Source organism: Taudactylus pleione, unplaced genomic scaffold (assembly GCF_031769625.1).
Source record: "Taudactylus pleione unplaced genomic scaffold, aTauple2 ptg000128l, whole genome shotgun sequence".
NCBI classification, from domain to species: domain Eukaryota; kingdom Metazoa; phylum Chordata; class Amphibia; order Anura; family Myobatrachidae; genus Taudactylus; species Taudactylus pleione.
Window position 1 is genome coordinate 11,255,829 of NW_028284530.1, and position 12,472 is coordinate 11,268,300.

At 41.3% G+C, this 12,472-nt stretch overlaps 1 protein-coding gene across 2 annotated transcripts in view; it reads right to left on the reverse strand.

Moving 5' to 3' along the window:
- The window catches only part of PHF2 (PHD finger protein 2), a 305,842-nt gene that overhangs the window by 82,089 nt on the left and 211,281 nt on the right, over positions 1–12,472 (reverse strand). For both annotated transcript variants that reach the window (XM_088472727.1, XM_088472726.1), the window contains exons 5-8: positions 6,882–7,023; positions 5,121–5,307; positions 1,990–2,152; positions 586–673 (exon numbers count right to left, since the gene is read on the reverse strand). In XM_088472727.1, coding sequence (XP_088328853.1) covers positions 586–673; positions 1,990–2,152; positions 5,121–5,307; positions 6,882–7,023 — 580 coding nt within the window. The remainder of the gene's footprint in view (positions 1–585; positions 674–1,989; positions 2,153–5,120; positions 5,308–6,881; positions 7,024–12,472) is intronic.

Genomic DNA, 12,472 nt, shown 5'->3' on the forward strand with positions numbered 1-12,472 from the left:
CTACCAGATATGACTATGAATCAGTGATATTACAGTGATTACAGCCTACCAGATATGACTATGAATCAGTGATATTACAGTGATTACAGCCTACCAGATATGACTATGAATCAGTGATATTACAGTGATTACAGCCTACCAGATATGACTATGAACCAGTGACATTACAGTGAATGTGGCCTATCAGATATGACTATGAATCAGTGATATTACTGAGAATGTAGCCTATCAGATATGACTATGAATCAGTGATATTACAGTGAATGCAGCCTATCAGATATGACTATGAATCAGTGATATTACAGTGACTGCAGCATATCAGATATGACTATGAACCAGTGACAGTACTGAGAATGCAGCACATCGTTTCCCTATGAACCAGTGATATTACAGTGAATGCAGCCTATCAGATATGAACCAATGACAATGCTCCCTAGAAGCACCACAACGGATGAACTTTAATACAACAGACTAGAGAATTAAGTGTTAGAAGATATTTTCAAGCAATGCTCTTGTACTCTTTGATACTGCATCTAAAGAACGGAAAAAAAGAACTTGTTGTGACACACAAAGAGGGAATGATACCTCATCTGCATTTCAACGCTCAGGCTGTGCAGGAAGTGCCCGGAAAATGCTAAACAGTCCACAGGGGTCAGTGTTGCGTAGATCCACCCTGCAGCAGAAATAGCAGCGTTAATCATCATGTTCAGAATAACAAATCATTACAGTCATGCAGTGTATCGAGTGATAAAGACTTTATTTTTCCAAAATAGAAGAACCTATGTCTTTGATTGACATGATTAGAGGCCTTATTGATCTATTTCTGGGGAAGACCTGTACTGGCATGGTCCTCATTCAGTTGTCAATCACTTTGGGGTATTTGTCCAAATATGGAAACACTCTAAGCTCCACCAGAGCTGCAACATATTCCCCAAAGGAAATCAGTTAGGAGATGTTTCAACATATACTATAGTGCATGCCCAGGCTAATAGGACAGCAACTATGTGACCAGTGGTGTGTGTACAAACTGAAGCTGTTATGCTTGTAGGACTGATGTAATGATAGGCATCCGCACACAAAACTGTTCTATGAATTGTAATGAAAAGTTATTTTTTATTTATTTATACAAACAACCTTTGACCAGTAAACTGGCGTTTCAAGAAAAAAAAAAAAAAAAAAAGGTCTGACTGCCACATTTTTTTTTTCATTTAATAAAGTTTAGAAAGTATTTTTAAAAATATAAATATTTTATTAAATAAAGTATGCCAAGGGGGTATCTTGCACCCCCCTGTGCCCATAGGCCCCAATTCTAAACTTACCTCACACCCCCTATGAACAGTACCTCCAAACACACACCCTTATTAGTAAGAGAGGCGCTGTTTTATAACCCAACCATCCCCCGTGTAAAAAGCAATATTGGTGACAATCATCACGTGGGCAATATGAGAGACAATCATCAATCATCACGTGGGCAATATGGCAGACAAACATTACGTGGGCAACATGAAAGACAATCATCACGTGGGCAATATGCAAACTCTGGCAGGTGTGAAATATGAGAGAAAATAATGACGTGGGGAAGCTTGTTGTCGGAAACACGTGGTTACTTCCAGACCAGATCATATTACACATCTTCAGGTATGGTATGGACCACTAAATATGATACAAGTTGGGCATACTTGGCAATATTTTAGACCTCACCTCAGGATCCTGGAGGGAAGGTCCAGAGGTCAAGTGATGGTTCAATGTGCACCATCATGGCCTTGCTACCTGATGCACAGTGTTGAAAATTCACATGATCATGGTACAACAGTGATGGGGCCGTAATGACAGGAATTGCGCTATCAAGCCCCGCCCATTTCACTAGGTAAGTGGGAAGGATCCGGGAGAGTTTACTCTGGGAGTCTGGGAGGAAACTGTAAAATTCGGGAATCTTCTGGACATTCCGGGACAGTATAGAAGTATTAAGTAGAGATACAGTAATCTTACCGGATGGAATGAAGAGAGTCTGCCCTTGTTTAACTGTGCACTTGTAACATTTATCCACTTGATCTGCAAAGAACATCTCGTAGTGATTGGCAGCTGAACGCCAGCGCTCATACAGAGATATATTGGCTGAAGCCGGTCTGATCAGATAAAATATCTTTTCGCCCTGAAACAAAATAGGACACGTTTATATTATTAAACAACAAATATATATTTATCGTACAATAAAAACAGCGTAGGGAACAAGTGTAAACATTTTTAACGGCACAGGGGATGCAGTCAGAATCCCAGCGCTGGCATCCCGATTGTAAGTAGTGGGGTTAGGATTAAGCACTAGAAGAAGGGTTAGGTTTAGGGGAGGAGGTTAGGTTTAGGCACTAGGGGGGGTTAGGGTTGGGGGTAGGGAGAGGGTGTCGGTGTCAGTATCCGAACCCTGTACCCAACCCTGGCATAGCACGAAATACAAACAGAAAAGCTGTACTAGAACGTGTGCGATTTTAGGCCGGCTACACACTTGTAACAACTGGCAATCATGCCGATGGAGGGAGAAATTTCCCTTTACCCCGCTCCAAAAGAGATTGCTGGTACACACTTAAAAGATTTAATGAACGACAAAACAATCACTGTTCCATCCTTCATTAAAATGTACAGCCTCGCATGCGATAGGCCGTGCACACGGCCAATCACACAACATCGCATGCAACCCCCACGGGAGCGAGGAGTCGGGCATACACACTCCACGATATGCTCGATTTGTTGTTTCAATTGCCCATATCAGCTTGATATCATGCAAGTGTGAGGCCACCCTTACTAACGAGCAAACTTCACCTACCGACTAAATAAAAAATTAAAAGTTTACCTTAAAGTCCAGTCTACTACCACATTTGGACAAGCCCCTCTTTTCTATTTTACTCTTAAAATACTGCTTATTATTAAAATCACTAAAGACAAATGTAAGCAATTTTCTATTATTTACTATATTAATGTTCTCTGAAGACGAGATACAAGTATTGCATAGTTGCCGATATTTTTGATCTCCTCTCTGGGAGATACCGGTGGGGTGGTCCTGAGGGCATGTAAAGGAGATGTGATGGTGTGGTTTGCGCTATTATGGCCCCTCTATCACTGATGCACAGTGCTGCAATTCACATCATTGAACCGTGGGGAGAGGTACTACAAAGATGCAAGCCACCTCAACAAGCTCAGTGTACTATGGAATGTCCTTATATGAAAATAGAGCATACCACTGAAAGTAGTGATCAGTGGCCAATTACCACCATCATTAGGAACCTGTTGAATTAGTATAAATAAAAGTGGCTATCTGATGCCCATTCTTCCATGTCGGCTTAGCTCCTCCCGTCATAACAATCAATGCGGCACTACTGTATCCATTTAAACATTCACAAATGGCTCAAAGTAGGAGCATGGACAGCATTGTCACAAAGCAAGAAGATATATATGTGTCACCACTGTGTATTTAATGGGTTGTTCAAACATGTAGCATAAAATGAGTACATTTGAACTCTGCTGTTTATTTACATTTTTTACTTTACTCCTCAGTATACTTTTAGTGGGGTGCAATATCATTTTTAGCCTGTAGATGCCACTACTGCAATTGTTGTCTATAGAAATCATTTGACTGATGGCTAAATAGATACTTATACAGAAGTGGAAACAGTGACACCTGCTGCTTGAAAAATAAAAATAAAGTATTTTACAAGTTTTTTAAATAACTTGCACATGATGCATAACATTGAGGTGACAGTGCCAATTCCTTTAAAAAGTGGGAACCGCTATTTTATTTTCCCCAGAAATAAAGTTTTACTTTGTTTTGTTATTTAAATATTGGAATAAAATGAAGTGTTATTGCTTCTTTTTAACAATTTGTCTGAAGAAAAGTCAGAGTTAACCAGACAACATGCAAAGCTTATTACTGCATTCACACATATAACCATTAGCTTTGAATAGTGATCACTGCTACATTACTTGTGAACTGGTAAGCAAATTAGCAAGTTCTATTCAGGAAAGCTACTTTTGGGTAATGCCATTTATCTGGTGATCCGTTGTAATCATCCGTTTATCCACTTGGCATTCAGAGCATGATACAGGTCAGTGTAGACAGAATACCACCTAAAGACAAACTGTTTGACCCTTACTGGAGCTCATTAAGACAGGGTCCTCCTCTCTAGAGACTGCCTCTTTGAAAAAGTGAAGTGTACTCCCTAATGCCAATAAGTAAGTTCCACTCAGAAGTGACCTCTGGGTAATGTCACACAGCAGTCTTTTACATGAACCTCTGTCTACGGCAATGAGCCACAATAAGGGTGACATGGATTGCACAGACCAACATACAAGAAAGCATTTGCCAGCAGTCACCATCATATAAAATGTACATGATGGTGAGTTCTTGAAAATACTTTCATGTATGTTGGTTTTAAAATAAAAGTTTATTGCTACTGTAACATGCTGTGGCATAAAACTATCCCTAATCCTTATGATTGCTACAGTGACTCTGCTTATGAAGGAAATTGAGATTAATGTGTTAAACATATCCTATTAAAAGTTTAGGATACTTGATCTATCACAGGTTTTCTAGGGTACCTTGCCATCTTTTTTTTCTCAATCCAATCATCTCACCCCTCAAAACAAAAACATTTTTGTGTACGGGCGCAACTGTAAGCAGACTGTGCATTTATCAAGAAATGGCCCATATCTTCCTGTCGCCTTCCATCAGACAGGGTGTAGTGTTACACCCAGGAGGTCAAGTGCATCTGTGCAAAACAGGTGCGTGAGGTCACAATAAAGCATCTATACAGTGTGTTTGCACTTTAGCCCAGTTGTAAATTATTCTTACTGTTTAAAACATCAAAATAAAAAAAACGTACAACATAAAAAAGTATAAAACAATACAATTACATAGTGAAAGATGCTCATAAAATGCTTATAAAATCCTCAAAACTGTAATTAAATAAAACAACCATAGCGTTAACAGAAATGTAATAGATGTGCAAAGATCTTCTGCAGGTGATGATTTTGCAGGTCGCAATGTTTCCTTGAGATATAATGTGCCTCTGCATATAAAGAGTGATATTATTATGAATGAAAGAATTACACACAGGGACAAGGTGACTTACTTTCAGCACATGGTACCAGGCGGAGGCTCCTCCAGAGTCTATGTGGAAGTCTGTGTAACTGTCTTTCACACATATCAAACAATACTTAGTCACTTTTGGTTTAGCTAGGAGAGCGTCGTCAGGCCAATGGTTGTCCACCCATGAGAGCTTCTTCACAATCTCTGGAGCTTCCACAAAGCTGGACATTCTGCAGAAAAGACTTACATTAAAGTTCTGGACGTTGTAGCAGATGTGCATTAATGCTCTAGAAATTTGCAACACAGGATACATGCACATCTTTGTACGTTTTGCATTCATTAAGTACCAAATAGTTGGGGGCATTGATATATATTGGGAATATTTTGCGGCCAATAGATAACTTAATATTTGGCTCTACAATTTTTTTTATTTTTATTTTTACTCTATTCAATCATATCTTACTTCTATTTTATTTATTTTGTAAGACCTTTTATTTAGAACAATGTGACAGGTACATATTGAGTTGCAAAAGGAGGAGTATTCTATTTGGGAAAACACAATGGAGCTGATAGAGAATTGTACATATTGCCAGTCTGTATTCTCATGATAGCATGCACTCATTTTCTGAGACTGGACAAAGCGAATTCACACAATATATGACTCGAATGCATTCAGAAATACCTGCATTTATGACCTGACAGGCTGAATGGTTGGTGTGACTTGGCACTCGCACATAGGCAAACTTCAATAAGGATATGTTCACGTAAATGCAGGCCTGCAAGTGGGCACTTATATACCTGCTAGTGGGAATGTCTTTTGCACCTAGTGAAGGGCTGGGCCCAGGTACACATTGCTGATAATGAGTAATATATGCATATAGCTCAAAGGGTTCTCTTATTACTACATATGCTCAGGATAAATGACTTTCTGAGTGCAAGTCTTCTGCCATCCATCTATTTGAAGATCTCAGCTGTGGCAATTTGGGGCAGATGATAAACCGGCTCTTGCAGGTGGATCCCACTGTAATGTTGCTGCAATTATGTCCCAACTGTGGGCCTGCCATTGGTGCAACCTTTAAGAGGTGCCACTCAAAGGTATAGGGGTAGATGTACAAAGCCTTGGAAAGAGATAAAGTGGAGATATAATCATACTTACCTACTCTCCCAAAAGTTGCGGGAGGCTCCAGAATTTTAGTCCCTTGGAAGAGTATACGGATTTCCCACATCCCGCCCATTTCCTAGTGAAGTGGGCAGCATAGGGAGATAATTGCCGGGAATCGCGGCTCTGTATGGACGATGCAGGGCTTAATGACACGAAAATGAGTTATTAAGCGCCGCGATTTGCGCGGCAGTTTGCCATGTCGGGGGCGAGGCCTAATGACACACACACCCGGCTCTCCCCCCCAAAGTGGCCTGCTGTGTCTGCTCTCCGGGCATCTCCCGGGGAACACAGAAATGTCGACAAGTATGGATATAAAGTACCAACCAATCAGCTCCTGTTATTTTTTAAACATAGCCTGTAAAATGACAGGAGCTGATTGGTTGGCACTTTATCTCTCTCCAAGGCTTAGTGTATATCCCCCCCTAAATCTGGTCCGGATGCGAACTGGTACATCCCAATACAAATTTCAAACCACGATTTACTGTACAAGTGTTGCCTTTCTTTATCCTGCATCCTTTTTTATAAATGCACTTAAATTTAGCATGTACAGGGACATAAAGTGGGGGAATATGTTGCTATATGTATCAAGATATATTTGTGCATGTACATTAATACAAAACAACATATTTCTGTCAAAATTACCTTGTGTCTGAAAACTCTAAGTTAATCACATTAAGGACCCTTTTCCTATTAGTGCTGTAGTAATAATCAACAAATTCCTTGAGCTTCATCTTGCAGTCTTTCTGCTTTGTGACATCTGTAACATCAACCACTCTCTCGGGACCTGAAAAGCCAAAGTTAAGAAACTGCAGTTATTCTGTTATGAAGGACATTATGCTGTGCTTGGTGAATAATAGAAGTTTATTTAAGAAACTGAAATCAAAGAACTGTGAAAGAAATAAATTTAAAAAATTGTGGGAAAAAAAAAAACTGTGTTGACGGCAAAGAGAACACATGTAATAGGCATAAAGCTTTCAATGTAACATGAAGTTATTAAAGACCTCTGAGTCTGTAGGTCAGTGTGTGAGAATGGTTTATTTTATGATTATTATTCCTACTACTTTGCATTAACACATTTTAATTAGTATCATGGGGATGTAGTCGGAATCCTGGTGCACACAATGCTGGCGGTCAGAATCCTGACGGTGAGTATTATGGTGCACGCACACTAAACCATTCACTGCATGAGCGACATCGTCTAGTGTTAACGACAATGAGCACACACACTGAACGATATCATGCACGACATCGTTCAGTGCCGGGCTCCCTCCCTCATCCCCGAACATGCAAAAACCTGACAATATCGTCAGCTTGGCCTGCATGTGTGGGCGATGAACGACAAAGACCAACGGGAGTGTGCAGCATCGTTGGTCGTTATTGTTCATCGTTTTTGCGTAAAAACTGAACGATATAGTGAGTGACTGAACGATATCATTATCGTTCAGTTGTTCAAAATATCGTCTAGTGTGTACGCACCTTTAAGGTGGTATCATTCAGCTCTATGGTAAATGTGTACCTAAAGTAAAGCAATGTGGGGTATGCTGGCACAACATAAATAATTGTCAATAATAATGTTGCCATAACAAAGCAGCAACGGGCAGATCTGCCAAATATTACTGTATGTTCTATTCTTGCTGTGTGCAGCACTAGAAAATGTATTAAGGATGAACTTACCATTGAGATAACTTATAACCTACAGTAATATGATCACCTTTAGGATATGTCGCTCCAATTTGCCTCAACATGACATATTGATCAATATATCGCCTAATGTGTACCCGACTAAATATGTATCTGAGGGGATGCTTGCACTGGACAGAGTGGGAGAATAATAAGAACAAAAAGAGCATAATAGTAAAATTGGAGTCTTTGATACTGTCTAACAAAACATATGAGAAATGTAAAGGCTTAAAAAGCTGTGTAGTTTAAAGAAACCAAACATAACATAGCATTATTAAGATGACCAGCACTAGAGGACATTAGATCATCTTGCTTAGAGGGTTTACTAAATGTCTGCTCCAGAGACAGAAGCCTGGCGGATACAACATTCCAATACACAATTTCCCCAAAAGCCTAAATACGGAATGTGATCCATCTTGCTTCCATTAGTGAGGGGTTAAGTTGCATCAGTGTCTTTAAGAAAACAGAAATAGGCATACAATGATTTACATATATTGTAATATTGCATGATAAATTGTATTTTGTAGAGAGCAATAAAATAAAAAAAAAGTTGTGTGTGATATGTGTAATGTGGTTTTTCAATTGTTAACATGATGTTATGAGATAACCATACAAGCTAATGATTTGGTTCTATAAAACAGTTTTGCCTAATTCTTTGTTTTGCGAGGGCTTGTAATGACACCTATTATTAATTCACTTGTGCCAAACAGTATTCAACCACACAGTATTGTTGAGCAAAATGTGAAAAGTAATAGCAATAGGTAAAATAAAAGAAGTTGCAGCAAAGTAGTATAATAAAATTGCCTATTTTAAAACATTTGTTCTGTGATTTGACACAATTTGGCAATAAGTAGTAAACAACCCGATATGGATAACAGACAATAAATAGAAAAAAGCAGGACCATAAATATGAATTACCATAGCATATTACTCAGCGACGCTGAAAGAGGATGGGTTTTATTCTTATTTATGCATGTGTACTGTATTTCATGCAAGATTTAACTGTTTTAGCTTACATGCAACACCAGGGTCAGATTCAATTTAGCTGACGGTGCGCGCATGCCGGATATTACGGTACTGTGAGCATTGCTTGTTTTTGTGAGTGTGAGATAACAAAAATGTTGCTTTGGTACCAAAACATCCAACAGAGACACATGGTGAGAGGCTCCTGTGGGACCCCTATGGGACCTTGAGCTTAAAATGAAACTGCCCACGGAAGAAAGTGTGAAGGAGCCTTTCCAAAAATTTGCAGGCCAGCAGAGGTGGGTTTCCAAACTCATTCAACAACAATTCTGATAATAGCCCAATCAATAATGACTGGAGCTTTATAAGCCATTGCAGTTGCCTTGCCTGATATCATAAAATAGGTTATGGGAAATATCTCTGCACAACTACAGTGTAAGAACACTGTAAAAAAAATATTTGTGATGGGATGCTGCTGAGGGTTTACGGTTTGTGTAATATTATTACGTTTTTATTAGACCTGTCCTTTAAAGGGGATCAGTATGAATCACCGCCGACAGCGGCAGCCCAACAAGGGTATCCCTCATCTATTCCCCCCCTAACCCTCCATTAGGGGTGCCTAACCCTTACCTCCCCCCAGAGTCTAACCCTAATTCCCTTTCTAAGTGCCTAAACCTACCCCCCCTTTTCCGCACCCAAAACCTAAGACTCCCGGGGGGTGCCTAACCTTAACCTCCCCCCAGGAGTGCCTAACCCTAATTTAACCCCCCCTTCCCATAGCCTAAACCTAACTCTCCCGGGGGGGCGGTGCCTAACCCTAAGTACCCCCCGGGAGCCCCAAACCTAACCCCTCCCCCCCGTGTGGGTGTTCGCGCCCGGCTTACCTTTGATCTGGAAGCAGGGCGACGGGCTCCTGGCGAAGGTAAAATGACAGGAGTCAAGATTTCGACACCTGTCATTTAACCCTTGCCGGGATTAGACAGTCGGGAAGCCGGCGGTCGGGATTCCGTCCTGAGGCTTCCCGACTGCTTCCCCTTTAAAGTGCACAAGTTTTCTTACTACATATTTTTTTTTTTTTGATTTCTATTGTATCCAAGGCAATGTTATATATTTTTAGGGGCCCAACAAAAAGTTTTTTTTAGCATCCACCAATAGTGACTTTTAAGCAAATGGGGTGTAGTTTGACCAGGATTAGGAGGTCTACATGGTGCCCATCAAGAAGGCCATATTAGTCTCTGATTTTAAATTGTGGTTTAAGCAAGTACACTCAGGATGTCTTCCAGTGCCTAAAACTGCACTGATCTGAAGGCACAGGTTAGTATGTACCAGTGGGGGACAGGCAGAGCTCCAACAAAAGAGCAGGACCAACTGTCACACTGCACCTGCACTGACAGTTACTAATTTCCTCCAATCACATTTTCATATGCAATGCTCTCCAATGTAAAAAATTAAGGCTGCAGGTGTACTTCAAGGTCCATTATTTAGCCCAGGCAACGACGAGCATCCAAGCTAATATTCTATAAAGATTATATTTTCCTAATGAAGGAGTAGGGAGATAAGGAGGGGCACTGGTAAAGTATTTGCTCCTGATCGCTTAAGGCCTAATTCAAAACCGCACACAATGCGTTCACAAAAAGATCTTGAAGATAGCTGCAAACTACTACAGCTATTCTGAGTCGTATGTATTATGCGAACACACCGCATACAAAGCATCCACCAGCAAGTGTAAAAAGTAACAGTCATCAATATCATCTGGAGTTTCGCCAGGTCATGCTGGATACAGAAGATCCGTTTGAAAGATGAAGGCATTTAACTCAGAATCGCACCGTAACTCTGAATACAGGCCCACTAACACACCCATTTCCACATCAGACTATCTGCAATCGCCTAGATGTCGCACATTAACGGCCATATTCTTATAAGTAGAGAGCTGTGCAATTTATATACAACTCAGAATAATGCTGTACATATGCAAATGTTCGTATGTTCGTATGTTTGCTGGGACTCATGTGCAGGGAGGAAATGCACCTGTGCCCATCAATCTCTAAGGCACTAACAACAAAGGGCCTAAACTCATTCTAAACTTGGCCCTACTAAGGTGGAGTACACATCAGAAAGATGTGTATTCGAGCCAACCAGACGCCCCCCAATGGAAGGATATATTACATGGACGTACACACTACTCGATCCGGGAGCATGTGAATATATTGGGGAAATCAGTGTATAAACATAGGTATTTCCAAGATTGCTAGTGTTAAGTTAGCTTTCATTTTCCATAAACTGACCACAGAATGAAAGTGTTCTATTGCTGCGAGATATGGTAAGAACTTACCCTTGTTATCTTATTTTCTACGAGGTTCATAGGGTTCAAAGGGTGACCTTGGGGTATAGGTGATGCAGACTCATCTGGGCACCTTACGCAGTAAAATTCTATCGCAGGATGCAACGGGTCTCCCCATATACCCCGCCCCTGGACTACTTCAGGATCCATAGAAGGTCCACAGGGTGACCTTGGGGATGTCCCAAAGCAGTACTTTCAAGGGCGGAGACTCTCCTGTGCAGAAAGGAGAATCCGTCGCCCAAGGAAGCATCCTGGGAGGCAAAGGTATCAAAAGAGTAATACCTCAAAAAGGTCTGGACAGAAGACCATGTGGCCGTCTTACAAAGCTGAACAGCCGAGGCACCACGACGAGCTGCCCACGAATGACCCACAGACAGAGTAGATGGAGCAGTAACAGAAGGTGGCACAGGAAGGCCTTCATGAGTATAAGCCTCAGAGATCGTCATACGAAGCCATCTAGCCAAAGTTTGTTTATTGGCCGGCCATCCCCTCTTGTGGAATCCATAAAGTACAAATAAGGAGTATGACTTCCGAAGGGAACTAGTACGGTCCACATAAATCCTGAGGGCACGCATCACATCCAATGAGGCCTCACCTGTCGAGAGGTCTGGAGAATTAAAGGCTGGCACAATAATTTCTTCATGAATGGGGAAACTAGAGACCACCTTTAGAAGGAAACCAGGACAAGTCCGAAGCACCGCCCTGTCCTGATGAAAAACCAGAAATGGGGAACGACAATAGAGAGCCCCCAAATCAGACACCCTTCTGGCCGAAGCAATGGCCAGAAGAAAAACAGCAGTAAGCCTTTTTAGGTCCACTGAGCTCAGTGGTTCAAAGGGAGGGCCCTAATAACAACAGCCAAATCCCAAGGCGCTACAGGACGGACAAAGGGAGGCTGGATACGAAGGACCCTTGAAAGAAGGTGCGACTATCAGGAAGAGGAGCAATCCTATGCTGGAACCACACTGAAAGGGCCGAGACATGGACTTTCAGTGAAGAGACCCAGGTCCAAACCCGCCTGCACGAAAGCCAAAACTCTGAATATTCTAAACACCTGGGGGTCATAATCCCTTGGGCGACACCATTCAAAATAGGTATGCCACACCCTGTGGTAAATTCTAGCAGAAGCAGGTTTACGTGCTTTGAGCATGGTGTTAACCACAGAGCCGGAAAAACCCTTGGACCTTAGGAGGTCCTGCCTCTTGCTTTACCTTTCGAAGAACACGAGGAAGAAGGGAGAACAGAGGAA